At 36.3% G+C, this 23,756-nt stretch overlaps 1 protein-coding gene across 1 annotated transcript in view; it reads right to left on the reverse strand.

The window, feature by feature from the left end:
* Nucleotides 1-371: 371 nt before the first annotated feature.
* The window catches only part of PLPPR4 (phospholipid phosphatase related 4), a 42,082-nt gene continuing 18,697 nt past the window's right edge, over nt 372-23,756 (reverse strand). Inside the window, exons 2-7 of the mRNA XM_008507312.2 lie at nt 18,501-18,686; nt 12,514-12,643; nt 9,868-10,063; nt 8,228-8,285; nt 7,314-7,487; nt 372-4,261 (exon numbers count right to left, since the gene is read on the reverse strand). Coding sequence (XP_008505534.1) covers nt 2,936-4,261; nt 7,314-7,487; nt 8,228-8,285; nt 9,868-10,063; nt 12,514-12,643; nt 18,501-18,686 — 2,070 coding nt within the window. The 3' untranslated portion in view covers nt 372-2,935. The remainder of the gene's footprint in view (nt 4,262-7,313; nt 7,488-8,227; nt 8,286-9,867; nt 10,064-12,513; nt 12,644-18,500; nt 18,687-23,756) is intronic.

Genomic DNA, 23,756 nt, shown 5'->3' on the forward strand with positions numbered 1-23,756 from the left:
AGATAAGTGGGCACAAAGGGCAATAATATTGGGGAAAATATCCACATCAACGACTCTTAGTCAAAAATTGATTCAGAACAATTGACCCTGACTCTTTCATATTTTCTTTTTCTATACTCTATAACATTGATATGTGAAAATCTATGTCTAAATAAATCCAAAAGAGCTCCTTTAATAAACATAAAATAAAAATTCGAAATTGTAAGGAAACATTATGTCACAGCTTGACAAACGTTTCTTAGTGCAACACTCTTTCTTCCAAACAACTATGAATATAATCAGTTTTGATTCATTCTTATATTCCAGCTGTTTTTCTATAAGCCAAGTTATTATCCATTCGTAATCTGAAGTAAAAAAACCAAATGTTCCAATTTTGGTGAAGAAATCTAATCTTTATTTCTATGATGTTAGCACAATATACTCACACAAGAGCTTTGATCTGTACTTAACAAAATACATTATAGCACTTTACAAACTTTATCAGTTTGGAAAACATTGCATAACATTTTATTAAACACAATACTTTATATATATATTATATATATTTTCATAATTTTATATACTTTAAAAAGATAATTAACTCTCTTTATTCAATACTTGGTTTTATCAGTAAAGCACAGCCTAACAAAGGAAGAAGTGCTCTCATTAGCAAATAAGACCAATAGAACACTAAGAAGAGATAACACCTGTTAGTTTCATTTATTTTAAATTAAGGTACCAGTGGAATGTAAACAAATATTTTTTTGTAATTTTTTTTTTACAAAAGATGTATTATCAAATATACATGCAGAGGTCTGAGTTCTAGCGACTATCATATGTCCTTAACAATGTGGTACAATTCGTTAAGTCATTAAAAACTGTAGCCTTTGGCACTTTGAGTAGAAAAAGAATATATCAACATTTATGTAAAGAAAAAAAAAACTTCGATGATTAGAGAAGTACTTTAAAATCTTTTCTTAAGAAATAGGAAAGATTAGGAAATATCACACTGCACCTGAAATGCTGCAGCTTTTTTTTCTTCAGAAAACCAGTCCACCTTCCCCTCTATCAACTGGCAAAAGCCAGTAGGAGCGTCATGATGGTGATGGTGGTGGGGTGAGAAGTGGGGAAGGCAACATTTTACTCCCACTCCCCTCTCTGAGAAGGAAATTGCCAGAAGGGATATAGTTGAATCTGTATTTTATTGCCAGAGTTTTCAATTCTGCTGGTTTCAGCTAAATCCCTCAAGCTTTAGGAGGTTGGTGACTCTAGGAAGCTCTGCCCTTATCCCGTAGAAGCTGAGAATGACGTGGTACGATTTGTCTCTAAACAATCCCTCTGTTCTCACTGAAAACTAAACTGAAATCAGATCAACCAGCTTTGTTGTTCCCTTTTATCCCCTTGGCAATCATCCAGTGTATATTAGAATTCTTAAAGAATGGTGTAAAAAAGGTTTAATACTAAATTCCAAGAACCAAATATTTCTTCATACTTAAAAGAAATTTTTAAGTTGAAAAACACTTCAGAATGTTTTGTTTTTATCTTCTTATTGATAATATTGATTTCCTTTGATTTAGGCTGAAGGCTTCATTCGGGATAGGTAGCAAAAACTGTTGTTTGCAAGTTAAGCACTAAAACTGTGCCTATTTAGATATTTGAAGAAATACATTCTTAATTTATATTGTGAGATACTTTCACTTATCAATTTGCATTTTCTTCAGAGTCTTCCTGTTGGTGTCCAATTAACAAAAATATTCTAGGGAAGAAGGTAAAACCTAAGTACTGTGGTTCTAATTTACTGGTTATCAGGAAATTGAAAAAAATTATAATCTGGATCCAAATGGAATTTTTGGACTACTTGTTAAGATGGCAAACTAGGCCAGCTGGTTGGAGACATCTCAGAGTAGATCTGACTAACATTGCTGGCAACATAATCCACAATGTCAAGTTTTGGTTCAGATTTCTTGTTTATAAATTCACAGCAGTGTATTTTGCTCTAGGAATGTCACCCGTTAGTTTTGCTTTCAAAGTAGAAGAACATACGTATAACATCAAAAAATTTTTTAAATCAATAAATAAAGGAGAAGCCGTAAAATGCAAAATAGGATCACAACAATTTCAAAAAACTCTCTAAAACAATATATTTTTTAAATTATGCAAAGGTACTCACTAAAAACCATATTCTTCATTAGCAGGATCTATACTTAAATAAAAAGTAAGCAGCAAAAAAACTTCGGAAAAATACTAGTTGTTTTCTTGCACTGAAAATTCTCCTACACACTTTTTGTTCTTGAAGAAAGCATAATTTTTAAGAAATGCACAAAACCTTTTCATTTTTTGACTGTGACAGAGCCACTACAGAGGAGCTGCGGGATGTCCTACTCTAACACAAAGCAGCCAGCATCTTCTTAATACAGTAGCATTTCTTTGACAAGGAATTGCACACCACTATTTCACAGCTAAATAGAATTTGAGAGTTTACACGGTATATATACTATAATAATCAGCACCACCCGTATTGAGCTTTAGGTGCAGATTCTGCAAAATGAATATATAATACTGCATGGCCTCTGCTGTAGGGAAAACGTGTGTTCTGGATTCCCACAGCTATTATAAAGAAAAATCCCTAAAATTGGCACATTCAGGAAGTAAAATAGTATACATTGAAGGAAACCACTTTCTTTTGATACTGCCCTCTGCAAACCTTTTGAGTTTGAAGATAGGTCTTAAGAGTCTTCACATTATCACATGAGTTAGGTTCTTGCGTTGTGCTTTTCCCTCCCCTTGATGTGAAATCTACAAGCTTGAGTGTAGTAGTTCTCAAGAGTCATTGAGTTCCGGGCTGATGGTGGATAATTTAGTTTGATGAGAAGACTTCCCAATCTGCTGGAACGGAGCACAGGTAGAATCAGCATGTGGTCTTTGGGGGTCACCCAAATGATTGAACCGCCATCACTCAATCCTTGTAAGCCCGTGTCGGGGAGGTTCCTTTGTAGAAGATATTTCTAGTGTTTTCCGGGCTGTTGCTTCTTTCAGGGATTAAGATGATGTTGCCCTTTCTCCTTAGGGTGGAATCGCGAGAAGAAGAAACGGACAGCGTCTCTGAACCAATTTCACTGCCCTCTACTGGGGTGACGCGGATGGTGGTGATTCCGTGGTGGTGATGCTCATTGTTATCGATGTTGCTCCTCTTGCGATCTCCAGAACCAAAACTGTCTTTCAGGGACTCACAGCTTTCTGAGTCCCTGTTGAGATCATTGAGCTCGTAAGTTTGGCGAAGGCTGCCCTTTTCAGGGGCTTTCCATTTCCAGGAGCCACTCCCTTCGCCTTCGGTGGACGGGATCTGTATGATGGGTCTGTTGTTCTCCGGGTGAGCCTCAACCCTCACGATTCCACTGGGTTCGTGGTCTGTCAAGGTTTTGTAGCGGATGGAGCCAGTGCAGGAGACCGTGCTGCCTTCGGTGTTCTTGGGGCTGCTTTGGAGGACGCCCTGCTGCTTGGACATGGCTATTACTTGCATGATTCGGGGCTGGCTGTTGCTTCTATTACAGGCCACGGTCTTCTCCGCAGCTTTCAACCACTTGGCCCGAGCAGAACTGCTTTTGGGGGAGGTGCTCATGTTTTCTTGGGTCTCCTCAGGGATATGCACTAACTGTGAGGACCCAGGGCGGGACTGAATGGACACTCTTGGGCCCCCAGGCATGCTGTTATTACACCCGGGGACAGTGCCAGGCTGGATCTTGAGGTACTGATTGCCAGGACCATGGTGGTCTCCATTCACCCCCACCCTTGACGGCTCTGAGCTTGACCTCATTTCTATGGATCTGGGTGGTGACTGTCCAGGCTCAGTCTCTATAACTTGCAGGGACAACTTCCGACTTTCATTCTTATTCTTCCACTGAGTGAGGAGCTGCTTCGATCTAGCAGAATCCATAGAGGCATGAATGGTGGCGTTTCTTCTGACAGGGTCTTCTACAGAAGGGGTGTTGGCTCTAGGCAGGGTATTACTGAAGGTAACCATGTTCTCCTTCCCCATGGGGCTCCGTGGAGTGATGATTTCTACATCAGCATTTGCCCTTTTGAGGTTTGTCAGTGAGCTAGCATCTCTGTGGTTTCGGTTGAGGATGCCTTCTGTGTGAGCAATTCCATCACTGCTGCTACCATTTTTAGCAGATAAAACTCGGCTGGGGTCTTGATTGAGGTCTGTCAGAGACCTGAGGGCTTCTCTGTGCTGAAACATACTCTCATCACTAGGCAGAAAATTCCCCACAGCATACAACCCCTAGTGTTGAAGAGAAACAATAAATGCCATGCGTTAGAGGACCCACTGAAGCACATCAATAAGCTATTCGCTCTCTATACACCACTGACTAACATAAATAACAAAAACTAAAACGACAATTACTCAGAAAATAGGTTGTAAGTTATATCATAAATCACTAAACTAATTGTTCAGAAATATGGAACCCTTTGTTTTTTTATTAGTTGGATTTTCTCTCCTTTCTCCATCCCACTGGATGTTTTTGTGAATCTTACCCTCTGTGTGTTTTGAGATGAAAAGTCAGACAAGGAGAGAAATAAGGACCTTCTGCTTTTCAAAGCAATTCATTTTTCTGGATTTAGGAGCGTCTTGTTGAGTGACACCTCGAATGGCTTAACTGATTTATTTTACCTTCCATCTTTGATCACACCTCATGATGGAAAGCAGGAGGGGTATGCACACAACAAAGAGTCATTCGAAAAACATGACATCAGGTTTTGCCGTGAGGTCAGAGACCCCTATTGTTACAACTCACATCAAGTACAGCCTTGTGTGTTCAACACTGTACAGAGTGTTCTGTGAAGACAGAAGCTGTCACTAGATTAGGGCACCTACGTTCTTTCCTAATTTAAACTTGGTGTAAGTTAGGAAATAATATTTGATCAATTCAGTGCTAGTACACTGAATTTGAGCCAAATTTTATTTAATCTTGTCTTCATACTCAAGCTATAGATTTTTTGTTTTAGATTTTTGGGGATAAAAATTTGCGAAAGGCTAAAATTCAGATTCAAAATTTTTACCCTTTTTACACATAGAAAGTCTAATTTCTGCTGGATTTTCAGTTTTTGAGATGATTAGTTTAGAGATAAGAGCAAGCAGCAGATACCTATTTGTATGCTAATTTCAATAGCTGGTAGCCACTGTCTACTTTTTCAAATCAAACCAAAGGAATCCTATGGATTTAACATTTATAGAGTGCTTAACAATAAGCGACAGCATTGGCTTAGAAGTGATAAATTTCCAATTTCAGGGCATAGAGTGCAAACAGGAATGGAATAAAGTCAGACTGCTGCCTCTCCAAGTACTTTAATTCCTGGTTCAAATCTTCTTCTGAAAGATTTGCTCTCACTGCCAGAGTTCTCAGGTTGAGTAGTCCCTACCTAATGTTCTATTAATAATTATGTTTAAAGTTGTAAGTTTAGGAAAATCCTCCACTGCAAGTAACCTCTGCCAATACTGTTAACATTCAGTGCCCAGCACTGTGCTTGATAAATATAGTTGTTTAATCTTTGTTATGATAAAGTAGATAGTTATTATCCTTATTTTATCAGCACTGTGCTTGATAAATATAGTTGTTTAATCTTTGTTATGATAAAGTAGATAGTTATTATCCTTATTTTATAGGTGAAGAAACAGGCTTCTGAGAGGCTATATAACTTGGCCAAGCAGAGAGAGATTTAAAATTCAAGCCCCAATCCTTCAGACTATGAAGCCCATGCCAATTCCAGGACACCATGAAATCACACACATGCAGAGGCAATGCGTGAACGAGACCACAACGGTTCCCAGTCTTCTTTATTCACCCTCTAGCATACATTGCCAAGCAACACTCCTGTGGGCAACCCAGGCTTATGCGCAATTCCTGGCACACTTACTTTAATTTGATTACTTTCTCTTGCACGGAAGAAAGCATGTGAGTAATAATGAGATTTGAAGTGACAATCCTGACTATTCTAGTTTATAAAAATGAAAAATGAATCTTTCTCACTTCAGTACTTTTGCTATTTTTTGTAATCATTGTCTTATAACACCTTTCACAAGTGCATCAAGATTACACGATTGAGAACTGCTGCTGAAGACCATTTTCACCTCTCTGTCAGCTCCTCTCAGTTTCCTTCTTCCTCTTGTTGCCTCTTCCTCTGTATGCTGCTTGTGTACTGGTGTTCCCTGGCTTCTTTATATTCTTATGATCTGGCAATTTTATATAACTCCATTACTATGTTGATACTTGCACCAGTAATGTCCACGATTTCCAAATGTATTTCTCCATCACTGATTGCTCCTCTGAGGTCCAGACCCAACTATTCAACTGCCTATTGATCCTTTAATTGAGTTCATCAATCCCCTTTCCCTCCATCAACCTGCTTCCTCTATCATTTACCTGGTCTGTAATGATGTCACCATCTGCCCAATCTTCCAAGCTAGAAACCTGGCCATTATCTCGCATTCCTCCTGTTCCCGCACCCTCCACTTATACTTGCTCTTTCACATGTCCATCTTTTTTCATGTGCAGTTTCTTCTGCTTTAATGCCCTTTCTCCTTTCCTTACCCTAAGAAAGGCTCATTTTTCAAAACCACATCACTTCTATGAAGGCTTCTCTGACTTCCTTAGGCAGTGTGCATTTCGTTCACAGCCTATTGTTTCATTTAACATACTGTAACTGTTTATATTTTTATTTGTAAAATACTGTAACTCCTTGAGGATATATCTTATTTCTCACTTTTCTGATACTTAGTATAGTACCTGGCCAAGATTGGATATTGAATAGATGTAAAATGAATGAATGAATGAATGAAATGGACAATCCCAGTTTCCTTATGCTGAGGATATTTCCCTTGGAGGAAGGTCAGGCTTGAAAATAGAGTACTGCTGAAGAATTCAATATTAGTTGGATCATAGTTATCTCCAGGTGTCACATTTGTGTTATTGGGTAAGTTATATAATCTTCCACTAAATCTTTACTTTCACTAACATTATTTCACTAATACTATTCACTTTCCTTATCTGTAAAGTTATTCTGGTAGTAATAGTCCCTGACTCTTTTTCTAGGTGGGTAGTGTAAGGATAAAAATGCAATAATCCTTCTAAAATCACAGTTTCTGGCCCATGATAAGAGTTTAATAAATTATTTTACTGAGAGTGGGATATGTGTTTTGGCTTAGCATGGAGATGCAGCCAGAGATTTTCTCATGAATATAAACTATATTGTTAATAAATTATTACAGTGCAAAATATTCTATGCATGTTTTCCATTTTAAGCTGTGGTTTATTAAATAATAATAAACTATTTACCAAGTACAAAGCAATTCCTCCTCCTATTAAAAAGCCACAATAGACATCAACTGGGTGGTTCTTATACTGAGTTATACGTGTTAGTCCACAGATGATTCCACAGATGATAAATGTGAAGACCAAGAGAGGTTTCAGAAGCTTAGAGGAATCCGTTAATGTGGAATTGAAGTACATCTTAAAAATGAAAGAAACAGGTTAACTATGTTAGAAAGGTCATTTTATCATTAAATCATAACCAAATAAAAAGTTAAACTCAAAAGCCTAACTGATACATTTGACATCAATTTTACTGTTCCATTCCCCCTGCAATGGCTGTGTTCTATACCAGCAAAGAAAGGAAATACATGACAAAATTGATCAAATAAGTAACTGATCTCTCATATAATTGCATGAAAGTTTGAAAAAATAGAAGCAGCAGAATTAGTCAGTTGTTTAGTGTCCATGTTACCTGTCACATAATTTCAGTCCATTTTCCTCACATAAGACCTCATTGGCTATCGTATTAATCAGATACAATGACCATTTGCTGTATAGCGTTTATCAAACTTATATTGACTTAGAACTCACTATTCTTACATAAACACTACAAATAAATTGTGTGTTTACTTAATGTAATTCTTTCAGTTTTATTCGTGTGTTTCACAATATCCTCCCATGGAGTATAATATTACATTAAAGGGATACCAGGCTAAATAAATATTCTTATATGTGTGTAGAAAAGTGATTTTACTATAATATTGTTTATAGTAGCGTCAAATTTCTGCTTTGGATGCCACTGTATTCAAGGACTACTGTGCTAAAGTTTACTGTTCTGTGACTACACAACTATATAACGTAATTAGTCACTTGGGGATAACACTCATCTCCTTGATTTTCTGTAGGACACAACTTGATGAAAAGGACCAGTAACTTACCGAAACGTACACAGCTGCAAAGGCGGCGAGGGTCGCATGTTGAGAAGGGAATGACTTTCTGACAAAGGAAGACAGACAAATTATGCCTTCTAGTTTAGATATACGGCTAACAATCCTCTCAAGAACACTAAGCGGGTAAAATGTTCAACTTAAAAGTCGCAGGGCAATGAGCAATAACTATAGTTTCTGTTTGGTTTTCTGGAGGAAAGTCTGATAAAATAAACGCTGCTGATCACCATTAGTATTAAAGGGTGGTAGTGATGCACTTTCCAAGATAAAGTGCTAATTTTGTGAGGGATCACTTCATTACACCATTGGAATTATGGTAATTATGGTTGAAAGTAGAAACAGATTGGAAAGCATTATAGTTATTCTTTGGTATTAGAATTATGTCAGTTTAAAGTGGAAATTCATAAAATCTAAGATTTTAAAGCTTTTAAATTTTTCTATGCTCTAAATACATATGGTTTCATTTATATAAAAATTTAAAAGACAAAATTATTTTCTCACAGCAGTGGGTCTAAATGTGTTTTTCACCCTCTAGAAAGCATAAGAAACTCTGACTTTAACAAAACGTTTCTCTGTATATTCCACTTTAAAATAATTATCTCGAGAATCACAGAGCATCTTATTTAATTAAACAATTTAAGGAGAAAAGTGGGAGAGGTGAGACACAAGATAGCAAGAGAGACACTGAAAAGGACAGACAAAAGAAGAATAGAAATTTCTTTTAATGGATAAAAATTTGGAAAAAATAAAATTCAGTTATATTAATGTCCTTCTAATTATTTGATACTCAGTAAAAAGGACTGCCATTCAACACAGGCAAGATAATGTAAAAGGACTGAGAAAGAATAGAGGATATAGATCTTAAATGTAGGTTCAAAATTATTGAATGGACCACGAGCACTTGAATGTGTGTAATTCCATAATATCAGGCTCTGATTCTTCAAGTGTCCCTATTAACTTATTTTTCACTCTTAAGTCAATCTTTGGGAACTTGTTGAATGACAAATACAATTCTTATAATAATTGTTTACTGCCCCTCATCCTTCTGTGACTTATTTCTTTTGAACTTACAAAATATTATCTCTTACCATACAAGCTTATTTTTTACATTATTGATTGAAAAAAAATTTAAAATGTTGATAGTTTCTTGGGTTTTTCTGTCCCTTATTTTCTAAAATCCCAGATGTTATCCTTTTTTAAAGTCTACGAAAAGGAAAATTCACTTGATTTGTTTGATAAAACATATAATAGAGATGTAAATATCTTTCACTTAAGTCAATGCAAGACACATATTGACTGTAAGCCATGACTGACCATAAATATCCTAAAATAAACCCACTGTGGTAACCTAAAACCATAATGAGTTTAGGGTAGATCACAAAACTTGAATGGGCTTTGGTGATATGAAGACTGGTGACAAGAATGTGAAGGTGAAATTTGGAGATAGAAGGATTTAGAATGAGCCACCAATGGGTTTCTATGGTTTAATCACCAAAGAGATTACCGTATTGAGAAGAAAAAGAAAATGAAAATCATTGTGACTGAAAAATGTATGCCTAAGATGATACCTCAAGCTATTAACGAACAGTGAAAACACTGGCACGGAATGTGTTTAAACGTCAGTTTCTAACCTGCCACTGTTGATAACTGTAAGGTCAGATCCTGAGCAAATATCTTCTACAATGTAGGAATTTTCTTTGCAAGACACATTCAGAGAGGTGTAGTTTGGCTTGCAGACAGTCAGAAAGTATGGTGCCTGATATCCTGTGGACAGCTGTATGATATCTGTGATGAGAGCTGTAGAGCAGAGTCCAAACACATGAACACCTATAAGCAAAAGGAAAGAAACTGTTACCAAGTTAGTGCTTAAAGCTGATGTTGTGTCCTTATCAATCATGTTTATTTCACATTAACATGACAACCTTTAAATCTGCTGTGATCATTTTCTCTGAGTTTATTTTGAGGAGATAGTGTAGAAAATTCCTAAACTTCTAAACAGATTCTTAAGGCAAAAATAAGGTCAATTAGTATCTCCAGAGTAGTAATTTGAGGTATTTTTGTCAGTTTGGTTAAATAGGGCCAATACTTAATATTATTAACTATAGGTCACTTGTCAGATACCTGGAACATGTTAAGGTGACCGACTGTGTGATTTGAGAAGGATTAAATATGGGGAATGAAGCAAAATTCAGGATAATTATAAATTGCTTAGAATGTTTGAGCTGCCAGGGCTCTCTCTTCTTGATGGTCCCTAACTCCAGCCATAGTCGTCAAACCCTACAGAATCAGTTCAAACTCCCAAGAAGCTGTAGTCACATCAGGAATGCTAATGAAAACAGAGAAGAGGGCAAGTGGACCCTGTCATGAAAACAATAATTGTATCATGAGTACAGGGCTGTGGGAGCCTTCCTGCAAGTTTGGAATTCAGAGATGATGTTCTTATATCTCCTCGTCCAAAATCTATCTTTCTTTTGCCTCCTGGGGCCAGTCTTAAATCATAAACTCACAAACCCCGATGCATGCTTGTGTACTCCAACTCCGTTCCTGCTTCAAGTCCCTTGCCTAGACCTATCTTTGGGAGTCTAGCTCTCTGCTCTCATACACATAATCTGGAACTCACCTACTCCCTCTACGTTGTTCTGACACCCTGGATTCACTCTGACTTCACAGCCTAAATTCTGATTCATGATTTGCTCATAGAAATCAGTGTGAGACACACTTGGATCATTTTTCAGTGGACTCCTCCAGACCAAGATCGCTGGCCTGCATGTTACTGTGTTTTGTCTTTTCCTTCTCTCCTCCTCATTATCTAACCATCATTCTCCCAATTCCTTCTCCACCCACACCTGGGGTTCAAGACACGGGAGGTTTATTTCTACATTCTAATTCCCCAGCAGCACGCAAGGTCTTAGAGAGGACTATGGATAAGTGGGGAAACCCACCCATTTTTACCTTTGGAGAATGAGAATCTCCAGACGCATGGAGGATGGAGTTGCTGACTCTGGGACACTGTTCTCTAGCGTAGGATGGACTATCCTCACAGAATAAGGCATTTCAGAGAGGAGAGCAGCTGCATGTCCTGACCTTTTACTTCCTTGCCTAAGTTCATGACCCTGCTAAGAAGCCTATTCTTATCTTACCGTCTCCATGTGCCTTGCCTGGTAAAGCAGAGTCTAGGGCATGATTTAGACCAGATTTTTCCTCTAGTGGGAAGACAGTTGTATTTAATTATCTACTAGGTATTAAATGAGACTACTTATTCCTTTGAGCTGAGAAGTTACAAGGAAAAATAACTTTCTACTGACTTAATTGGAATGAATGTAAAACATCCACATTGGTGTGATGTACTGTGGCTTGACTTCTCAACTCAGTTGAAAAAAAAAAAGGTCTGTGACTTGACTAACATTAAGATGGTCCCATGCTGAGCCAGCCCAGAGGCTCTAGCGATTAAAGTTCGGCACTCTCAGTGTGTCAGCAGGTAGGTTCACTTCCTAGGTTCACGCTACCTGTCTTTCAGTTCCCATGCTGTGTTGGTGGCTCACATAGAAGACCTAGAAGGACTTACAACTAGGATATACAACCATGCACTGGGGCTTTGGGGAGAAAAGAAAAAAAAGAGAAAGATTGGCAATAGATGTTAGTTCAGGGCAAATCTTTCCCTGCAAAAAAAAAAAAAGGATGGTCTCATGCTAATCAGAGAGGAAGGTTTAGATACTGGTTTGATTCAGATGCTGGTTAGCCAGCCCCATGGATTTTCTATAGGTCTCATGAAAAATGGGAGGTAAAGTTGGAGGATATAACAAAGGAAAAATAGCCTTGATCCAGTACTCTATGGTGACATTTCCATGTGCAGTAACTTCTGGATGAAAACGCTCCAGGAGAACTGAAATGGAATCATTGATGTTGCTAAACTAATTTCTGAAGAGTTATCCATTCATACTGGCCTGCTGACATTTATTCTCCACTTTAAAAAATGAACACAGATCCAGAGAAACCATTTTAAAGTAAATCTATGCTTCAACCACAGCTAAGACAAAAACATACTGAAATGCATGGCATGTTAGCTCTGAAAACAAGGACTATAACTGTAAATAACACATTTCAGATACAAAGCCCAAATGTTAGTGTTTTAGCAGTTTTTTAGTATAATGTAAAACTCATCATGTACCTGAAATTATACAACTAAATTATAGCTTTAAAGACTTAATATCTGTAATTAAATATAACATTCCTATTTGAAAAAAACATTTCCTTTCTTTGTGATTCCCCACACCCACCAACAAATCTGACGGCTCTTCTAAGGAAAGAATTGAAGTTGCAGCCTCCAGCATTAATGTTGGGCTCCAGTCCAACCCCATTTCTTCTTTTGGACAGACAACAGTAGAGAATTCCTTCCCCTACCATAATCTGCAAAGATAAGAGGGTTTTCAGAATGAACTCAATGGGTACAAATGAATTATGTTATCTCTTAATACATCATGAATTCAACAAGGTAAAGTTGTATTGTTCTCAAAAACTTAAAGTGAGCAATTTCTCTTGAGTATTTGAGGGAGCAGTGTAAAGTAAGCAATGAGGGCACTATAAGGAGCATGGTTTGGATCTTCCGTGCTCCTAAATACGGGTTAAGGGTGTGATAGCGTCCCGGAGTTTTAATGTGGTTACGTTGGCCCTTTGTCCAACAACACCCAGTGATGTCTAATGATTAATCACATGGTGACTGATTCTGCTCTCACTCTGGGTAGTATTTCCTAGGTGTAGATATTTAGAAAATGTGTTTACACTGGACAGAGAAACTTACTGTAGTATCAGAAGGACTACCTTAAGACAAGGAACAGTGCACTTGCCATAGGATTCTAGGACATAGGACATCAGTGAAGGAACTCAATATATTTAGACATCATTTCCTTCAGGAAGTTTTCTTTGAAACTTGAATTAAGCCCCAGCTTGAATTAAGCCCCCTTTCATGTGGCTTCCTTAGACTTTGTCCTTCCCTCTAGCATAACTTGATTAAAGTGCACTTCAATTATTCATTTAATTCTCTCACTAGACTAGGTCCATCTGAGGAAGACCCGTTTCTTCTTTACCTTTTATCCTCACTGTCTAGCACAGAGCCTGTGGAGTTTGCATTTGTTACCTTCGCTGTGGGATTCTCATTGGCTAATTACCCTGGGCATTTGGGTTGTTAGTTATTCTGTACAAGAGAAGCAAGATTTGAAATTATGAGTTTTACTTATGCAAAAAATTTTAAATATTTTGGATTACTGTATCTAAGAGATTACTGTGAAATTAGAATTGATTTGTATAAACATGTGGAGCTGAGAAAAGTAGACATATGTCCTTTAGATATAAGTGGTCATGTTACTTTGAAGATTATAACCGTGATTAGAGGTTGAAACAGGTTTTCCAGGGGAAACTTCCCAGTTCTCAATACCAGCTTAACGTTTATTTTATGAAGTATTTAATATAGGTTTCTTTTAAACTGATGACAGTAAGCCTACGCTCTTCTGCTTCGAATGCTCAGTCTGCTACATTTAGTTCTGTAGGTAATGTGTGTGTCCAATTATAAAGAATCTTAATTTGCATATAATTTTCTTAGTGAAACTCTCCTAGTAACCATATGTGTGTGAAAATCGTGACATACATGATAAACTCTTTTAAGATCAATTATATAGAAATAAAAGGAATTTTTTTCAAATCCTTGAAAATTTAGTTAACTATTTATGCTTCTTGAAAAATATCCTACATTATCACTTTAAGTTAGCCATGGAAACAATAGATTCTATATTTCACACAGACAGATATGACACGATACACCATGCACATAGAATAATATAATGGTTATCTCAAAATCATCATTGCAAGAAAATTAACCACTCATTTCTCAAATGCATTGTTGTATGGCTAAAAGACATTGATTTCATCTTCACTTCTTCAATAATAATTCTGTGAACAATTTTGTTTCTTTCTTTTCAATTGTATATGTGATGGTTTGTGTCTTGTCCGTGAATGCTAAATTATATATAAATTTATTTGTACAATGCCATTAGAGAAATGTGTCATCACACAACATAACAGTCATTATCTCAAATGACCTTGAGATTTCAGAGGTTTTATTTTAGTTCTTTAATATGCTCAAAACTCATATGTCAAGAGAGTGCTTTCACACTATTTGGCTTGATTATGTAATATGAATAGAGGTTTCTTGTCAGTATCTTGACATCACCCAATTGTCTCTCTCTTTAAGGAGGACACCAATTTTCTCCTCACACTTCTATTCATTTAACCTTGATCTATATGTCGTCGCATGAATTTTCAAAATGATCCAATTTGGGTTAAAGATAGAATTCTCCTCAGGGGAAGGAGAGATGCTTCCTAATGCATTTCCAGATGCTCCTGCTTGTTTCCTTGTTCTCAATGGCATGCTGTTGTGCTGCAATATGGTTTCAGGGATCGGCCCTTGATGATAAAATTATTTGTTGCTGTTGTCATTTGTAAATAGAAAACAGTTTATGACAAGTATCTTTTCACAGTATTCTCTTTGTGATGTACACAGACCTGAAAAGAAGCCATACAATTTTTTGGCATCTCAAATATCATGGACAGGTTTTTGGAAGAGATTCCAAAATGACTGTTTCAGGGGAGTGTAGGGAGGAAATATATTGCTTATTATTGTATGGGCACTGCCCTCAGAACAGGCACCACAGGGAGAACTCACAATCTGAAAGGTCTTTCTTGTGAAAGCAATAAAACACAACAACAAAAATAGTGTAATATTCATCACACGATCTTCAATATTTAAATTTGCAATTTATGTCTTTTGAAACCCTAATACATTTGATATTCTACATTTTGATTGTACAGTAGTCCCTCCTTATCCATGGTTTCACTCTCTGTGGTTTCAGTTACCGAGTCAACCTCAGTTGGAAAATATTAAATGGAAAATTCCAGAAACAAACAATTTATAAGATTTAAATTGCATGCTCTTCTGAGTAGCGTCACGAAATCTCACGCCATCCGCTCTATACTGCCAGAGATGTGAATCATCCCTTTGTCCAGGGTATCCATACTGAAAAGGCTACCCGCCCATCAGTCACGTCAGAGCTGACTCGTATCAGGTTCGGTGTAGGGTTCGTACTATCATGGTTTCAGGCATCCACCGGGGATCTTGGAAGCTATCCCCGCCACGGATAAGCAGGGACTACTGCATGTATAGTCTCTGAAAGCTAAGGTTACCTCCTAGGAATTCTAATCAAATTCTGATAGGATTCTCCTATAAAATTTGATATACTTATCCTTTAATAATGTGTAATAAAATTTTACTTCCAGAGAAGAGAAAGTGCATGTAGATTTCTTGAAGATTTATGATAAACCCAGGTGTTCTGTGCTGTTTTCCCTGAGAAATAATCTCCAAAGGACTAAACAAAGGGCTTGTTTCATTATCACTCTACAGGAAGTGAAAATTGAATATTAAGGATGAAATTTTCCAATTTAAGGACAATTTCAGAGAAATGCAAACATGCATTCCACAGACATGAAAGGAATTTTGACAGTTTTTCATGAAATGTCACAAAATCAAGTTATTTTTAAAATATCTCTCAAAGCATAAAAAAAAATCTGAGAAGCAAACACTTGATGATTTTTGTTTAAATGCCTGTATAAAAAGATCAGTTGATCTTTCTTTTGCTCATATAAAGGTCCTTTTAAAGAATATTGCTGACAGGAGGTCTTTCGTTTTGCTCTGTCTTCTCTCCAGGTAAATGGGTGAAGACAGGAAGTGCCTCTCCTCACACAAGCGGGCTTTAAAAGCCATTTCCAAACGAAGGGTTCCCTCTGCCTCCCTCCCTTCCTCTACTACTCCATTTGAACGAGGCTTATGCCACCATAAAGATAAAAAGAAAAAGGCATCCTTGAAAGTCAGAGATTACGGTCTGTTTGTTATTTTCACTTTCAAGAAAGGCAGGTAAGGGGTTAAGTAATGACATACATAGTGAGATCAGAGACAGAATTATGGTTCTGGAACAAGATGGGACCAGACATTGGGACCAGTGTTGAGAAAATGCATGCTTTGGGACAAAGTCTTAAAAATAGAGGGAAAAACAAAATTAGAGAGAAATCTAGAAGTATGATGTATATTTGGAGAAAAAATTGTGAAAAATAGTATTTGATGGCAGCAAAGTCAAGACTTGTTTTACCATTGAGTTGTTTACCTAAAGCCTATGAAACAAGTGTGGAAGAAGAGAATTACTGACATCCTGGAGCTTTAAGTGATATGGGGGAAATTAGGGACACCAGGGTGTAAATATTTCCCTAGTCTGCCTCTCGTTCCATTAGGAGGCATGCAGCCGCTATCGAGGCCCTGTGGAGACCCAGGAGTTCAGTGGGGCCTTTGCCAAAGGAATTGGCACTGGGCTCCCCAGGTCAATGTGGTAGAAGGGAGCCATGGCACATTTGTTCTTTCATTTCTCAGGGCTCGAGAAAGGAAGCTTCGACCCAGAATCCCCCAGAAAACATCCTTAAATTGCATATTGAGAATTTATTACGGGAAATGAGGGAGTCAGAGAAGCAGGAACACAGTGATGAGGCCAAGGTCATTGTCCCCAGGACATGTAACAGTGTCAGCAAAGGGATCAATGTGAGATAAATGGTGCTGGCAGGGAGTGCCACAATTAGACTTGCTTTCCTAGCGACTTAATAAAATACCCTAAGGAAGAAAGACTTCTGCATATATAAAAAGCAAATTATTTAAATGAATAAATATCAACACAGTCTTTTCAGCAGAGTCGTGAACATTTGTATAGTATTTTATTTATTTTATTTCAAATATATCAATTATAATAAATTGGTGCACTACAACCCCTGTTAGGAGAAACACTTTTTGGTGTAATAGATTTAAAAGCATATATTCTTTCCACTCTTCTCAAATGACTGGAAGACATGAAATTTTTTATGTCTTTAGAGAAATGATAGGAAAATGCTGTTATTCTGAGCAATATTGCACTGTAAATATGTTTTATTAGTCTGAGTGCCAGCTATTTCCAAGTACATTATTAATATTTCCAATCACCCTGGAGTTATTGGAGTTCAAATAACTCATTAATTTACAAAGTATTTTGAGACCTTTTAAGTATGATAAAGTTGTATGGAAAATTAAGTTCCAATTTTATTTTCTGAGAATATTTGACATTATTTATAGTATAAACAGCATGTTATGATTACTTAATATAGGAGAAATTTTTAAAAAGTAAATTCATAGCTATGTAAAAGTATAGAGTTTAGAAGAGCTATACAAAGACTTGCCTAAAACTGCTGATGTACTGACCCAGAACAGGCCAGTTCATTAGGGAGTCTTGTAGAAACTCAATTCAAATACAGCTTTTAATTTCATAACCACTTCCTCTAACATTCATGAGCACGATAAAAGCAAAGTAAGAGTTCCTCCTGGTAGAAATAAATATTATTAACCTTGAAACATGTCTCTTGCCTCTAGGTAGGATTCTGGGGGCAGAAAGGATGATGGAAAGTCTTGGCCAGTCTTAATTATTAATGAATTTACCTAAAAGTATGTTATTCACAACGTGAAGGTTAGCAAACTAAAAACAACTATGTTTTTAATTCGATTCCAGTAGGTTAGGGCATTTCTTTGTGTTACATATTTTGAAATGCAAATGCCTCTTCTGAATCTAAAGTATTTTACTCGTGTGTGTGTGTGTGTGTGTGTGTGTGTGTGTGTGTGTGTGTGTGAGCTGAGCCAGGAATGTGAGCTGTGTCCTCTTTATAGTTGCTGATGCTCAGTGCTCATAATCAACAAAAAATGCTAACCTGGTATAAAATGACACTGTTTAAGTAATATCACCATGTACATTTGAGAAGATTCTGTCAGCTATATAATTATTTGTTTTTTCCCTCCAGTTTTCCAGACTTCAGATACCAAATAAGCACATGAAAAATACATTAATTAGGAAGTGTATCAGAAATGTCATTTTAGCTCAAGGAGAACTATGCAGTTACAAACCTTTTTTTCAGAATGATTTATAAAAGTAAACACTAGGGACCATCATTTTTGCAATCATATAATCTTAACTTTTAATGCCAGAAATTTTAAACTATTAAGTATTCCCGTATGATACTGTCAAAATATCTCAAAGACATGATATTTCTGGTCTAAGATTTAGAGTTCACTTTTTGTTTGCTTTTAACCTACTTATTACACAAATATGGTCATTCTTAGTTTTCTAGGACAAACACAATTTGGGGCAATTCTTACCGTAATTGCAGGTCCAGCAAAAGCCAAACTAAGCAACATGAGGAAAGGAATTGCCTCCTGGGTGGGTTCAATGTACGGCATGCTAAGACTCCGGTCATAGCAGCTAAATCCAGAGTGCACAGGTTTGAAGACATCTGTGAGTTCCAGGAAGTACAGGCTAACCACCGATGAGGCCAATATAGGCAACTGAGAATGAAGGACATAGAAGATCAATTTATTCTTATATGCAGGTCATACATAGAATAAGTACATCTCGAAGTAGGAAAGTGTATTTTTCCCCTTCTCTTGACACTCCTCTCTGATCTCAAGTTAAAATCATCCGTAAGTACCTTCACATTCAAAATACGTCTCCAATTCATCCACCTCTCACCAGCCTGCCATGAGCCCCTGTCGTTCCTCACCATTGCTCTTGAATTACCTCCTAGCAGGTGTTCCTCACTCTTACCCTTCCCACTCCACCTATCCATTTTCCGCACAGCATCCCAAGGGCTGTTTTGAAAATATTTTAGATCATATCACTCCCTATCTTAACCACTCCAGTGGTTCCCATCCTACTTGAATAAAATCCAAATGTCACACCATGGAATGCAAGTTTCTGCATGATCTGAATCTTGCTTGGTTCCTTACATCTTATATCACATTTATAGCACTCCCCAGCCCCCCGCTCACTACAATCCAATTGGTCTTCCCTGTTTTTTTTAAATTGAGATATAATTGACGTATAACATTATATTAGCTTCAGGTGTACAACACAACGATTCAATATTTACATATATTGCAAAATGATCATCACAATAACTTTAGTCAACATCCATCACTACACAGTTACAATTTTTTTCTTGTGATGAGAACTTTTAAGATTTACTCTCTTAGCAACTTTCAAAGATACAATACAGTATTGTTAACTATAGTTTTCACACTGAACGTTACATCCCAGCAATTATTTATCTTATAACGAAACTTGTACCTTTTGACCACCTTTACCCATTTTTCCCACCTCCCACCCCTCACCTCTGGCAACCACCAAACCATTCTCTTTATCTATGAGTTCTGTTTGTTGTTGTTGTTGTTTTAGACTCCACATATAAGCGAGATCATAAGGTGTTTGTCTTTCTCTGTCTGACTTTTATTTCACGTAGCATAATGCCCTCAGGTCCATCCACGTTGTCACAAATGGCAAGATTCCCTTCTTATTTATGGCTGAATAACATTCCATTGTATGTATTCACCACTTATTCTTTATCCATTCATCCATCAATGGACACTTAGATTGCTTCCATGTCTTGGCTATTATAAATAATGCTGCAGTGAATGCGGGGATGCATATATCTTTTCCAGTTGGTGTTTTAGTTTGCTTTGGATAAATCCCCTAAAGTAGAATTGCGCAATCATTTGATAGTTCTGCTTTTAATTTTTTGAGGAACCTTCACACTGTTTTCCATAGTGGCTGCACCACTTTACAGTCCCACCAACAGTGCACAATGGTTCCCTTTTTGCCACATCCTTGTTATTTCTAGTCTTTTTGATAATACCTATTCTACAGGTGTGAGGTGATATCTCATTGTGGTTTTGATTTGCATTTCCCTGATGATCAGTGATACTGAGCACTTTTCACATACTCGTTGGCCACCTGTATGTCCTTTTTGGAAAAATGTCTATTCAGATGCTCTGCTTTTTAAATCACATTGTTTTTTAGCTATTGAGTTTTATGGGTTCTTTCTATATTTTGGATATAACCCCTTATCAGATATATGATTTGCAAATATCTCTCCCATTTGGTAGGTTGCCTTTTCATTTTGTTGATGGTTTCCTTTGCTGTGCAGGAGCTTTTTCGCTTGAGGTAGTCCCATGGTCTTCACTCTTTTCCTGTAACAGGGAAATTTATTTCTACCTAGGGTTCTTTGCATTTGCTATTCCTCCTTCTTCCTTTTGTCCTCCTCCCCTGGCTCTTTGTATTGCGGTCTTCTTCTCATCATTTCATGATGACTTCCTGTACTCTCTATCTAAGGTAGCCCTTGATCCATCCTCCCTCTCTACCCTTATCATCTTGCTTGATTTTCTTCATGGCATTTATCATTAACTGAAGTTAGCTTGCCAATTTAATACTTATTTATTTTTCATCTACCCCCATCTCCCACTGAAATGCATGCTCCGTGAAGTGAGAGTCTGCTAATGTTATGTATTGCTGAGTCCCCAGGGCATAGAATTGTTCCTGGCATGTGGTAGACATGCAGTACATCATTAAATAATTTAATGAAACAACAGATACTTGTTGGTAAATGACTAGTTGAATAAATAAGTAAATATTAGTTTATTACAATAACTAGACTAGAGTTCCAGATTTAGCACATGAAAATACAAGTCACCCAGTGAAATTAGAATTTCAAGTAAGCAATGAATAATTTTTAGTGTAAGTATGTCCTCTGCAATATTTGGGAGCTACTGATACTAAAAGTTATTTGTTGTTTATCTGAAATTCTAATTATACTGGATGTGCTCTAGTTTGCCTAATAAACCTAAACTAGACATGATTTATGTTCTACGCTTTGTGTTATGGATTCAATTACTCATTCATTCAACCTACAGTATGCTAGGTACTATGTGGGTGCTAACTATAATACGGAGAACAGGATATGGGCTTGGCCATCAAGGATCATGAGCTTAGTGAGTGACCTGCTTTCAGCTAAAGAGAAAATACCATAAATATATTGTCTGATGCTAGGCCTTTCAGAATCTGAGAATGCAGACTTATATAACAGTGAAAAAATTGTTTAGTTTAAGGCTTTGTTACTTGTGGAGGATAAATATTTATTCAACCAAACAGAGCAGATTTTTGATAAAGATATTATTGACCATCCATGATTTCTGTTTGTCTGGTTTAAAAAAGAAATAAATTATAAGACAGCATTATGCCTTCTGTTCCCAAGAGGTCTTTTTATAATGAAATGAGAATTAAGTTTATTGGAAAAATTAACAATGCATGAAGATTAATCTGGCATTGTCTTTCTGTTTTTCCGATGGATGCTTTTCAAGAGAGCAAAAAGTACATCAAAACACTTATATGTCTCTTATTAGACTTCGTGATCATTTGATCTCTGCAATATCTGGCCCTTTCGCCTCCCCACTGCCCTCTCCTGTAAGGCAGGAAGAGTCGCTTTCAGTCTTGACCAATAAATCAATACTTCATGACGCATGTGCATGATTGGGATTCTCCACTTGAATCTACTTAAACATATTTTAGTTTTAATTTAACAAATACTTCATATAGCACTTACCATGTGCCAGACAAGTTTCCGTTTTAGAAATTTTAATTAAGTTTATTAATTAATTTTAACTCATTTAACTTAAAACTTTCTCTTATGACATAAGTTAAGCGCTCTCATTATCTCATTTTGCAGGTTTATAAGGTCAGTCTCCTCTCGTAAGTGGCAGAGGTGGATTCTGAACCCAAGAATTGTAGCTCCAAAGTCTTATTTCTTAACCACTATTCTATGCTTCATTTCCAAAAATGGGAATAGAGTTTTAGGATAATGAAATACAATTAGCATCAATTAATGGGGGTACTATTTAGCTTAAAGTTCTGTTTAAGAGTTTGTAATTTGAAAATCTGTAGTTAAAAATATGTATCACTTAGCATAAATAGACATTATCTTAAAAATATGGTTTCTGTAAATTCAGAAAATGTTTTCCTCCATTAATTTGAATGTTAAATATTTCACTTTTAAGCCAAATGTGATGATGCACCTTTTTTTTCTTTTTCCTTGATGCCTTTAGTTCATATTTTAGGTCTTCTACATATATTTTATAAGTGGGAATAACATCTGAGACCTTTGACATCCACCCATATAAAATCCGATCTCACTTTTAAATGCGTATGCCCCAGTAAAGTGAGTTTGATGTATTCTACAGAAAGGTGAACAAAACTTTGTCAATATGACCAATCTGAAAATTAAGTAACTCTTCCCTAGTGGAGACATTATTCACCATGGAATTTTGTGGATGATTATTTCAGAATCTGCTCAACTGTGCCAATGAAGATAGAGCCATGGAATGAAAGTACTATTCCTACAGTGTGTATGTGTGTGTGTGTGTTTGTGTGTGTGTAAATGGGGAAGGACACTCAGAATTCTACATACTGGAGTAAAATCAATGGGGTCCTGTGGTTTTCAAGACACCCTATGAGGTCTAATATTAGCTCTTCCACTCACTACCACCAGGGTGACCTTGGAAATCTTCTTCTTAAATCTCAGTTTTCTCATCTATGAGATAGATACATTGATAGTACCTATCATCACAGGCACTTGAAAGGATTAAATGAAATATTGCAAGTAATATTCAACAATACCTGGAGTGAAGACTAGTAAATAAATGTTAGTATTATTGTTATTATACTGTTGTATATTACTAGTATACACTATATTGTTGTTGTTGTTATAACTATTAAGAATAATATAATCATCAAATGTCACCTTTTTCATAATGCCTTACTTGCTAATCCTTTTTGAGAGTAATTTTTCTCACTATTAATTCCCCAGCACTTCTTCTTAGGAAATTTTTATACACTGTTCTTTATTATAGTTATCTGCTGTAGATTATAGCCTTTGCTCTCCTTCCCAAATGAAAATATCCTTAAGGTAGGGGCTTAATCTGATACCACTAATAATATACATCATAGTGACTTCCAAATATATGTGCATATATATATATATACATAATAAATTAATGTGAATCAAAATAATTTCCTTCACTAATATACAGATTTTAGTCCTTTCATTCATTAGCCTTCTTGAAACTGTCAATTTTTCCAGTTATACTATTTTTCTATCTATATATTAATACTTTTTTTAGTTCTATAGAAGCATGTTTCAAAACTGTCTTTTGTTTTCAAAATAAGATTCATATTTTTCTCTCTTTTTGATGTTTGCTTCTGTGACTTTTTTTTAAAGTATCCCTTATTCTTTGTCTTTTATATCAATTTTGTTTTTAAGAAAGAGTGATTTGAACAACATAAAATATTTGGGAAAAAAGTAATATTATACATTGTTTTCCTATACTATATTTTACTACTGGACAGTGTAATGAATTAAATTATGTTTACTTCTAACATATTTATCTTCAAAAGTATCTTTCATCTTTTGAAATGCTCAACAAGAGAACTTTCTTTCGAACGTAAGAAATTTAAAAGACTACATATATGCTAATTTTGGTATAGATATTGAATTGATACATACATAATAAAATCACACAAACATCTTT

Source organism: Equus przewalskii, chromosome 24, assembly GCF_037783145.1.
Source record: "Equus przewalskii isolate Varuska chromosome 24, EquPr2, whole genome shotgun sequence".
Lineage (NCBI taxonomy): Eukaryota > Metazoa > Chordata > Mammalia > Perissodactyla > Equidae > Equus > Equus przewalskii.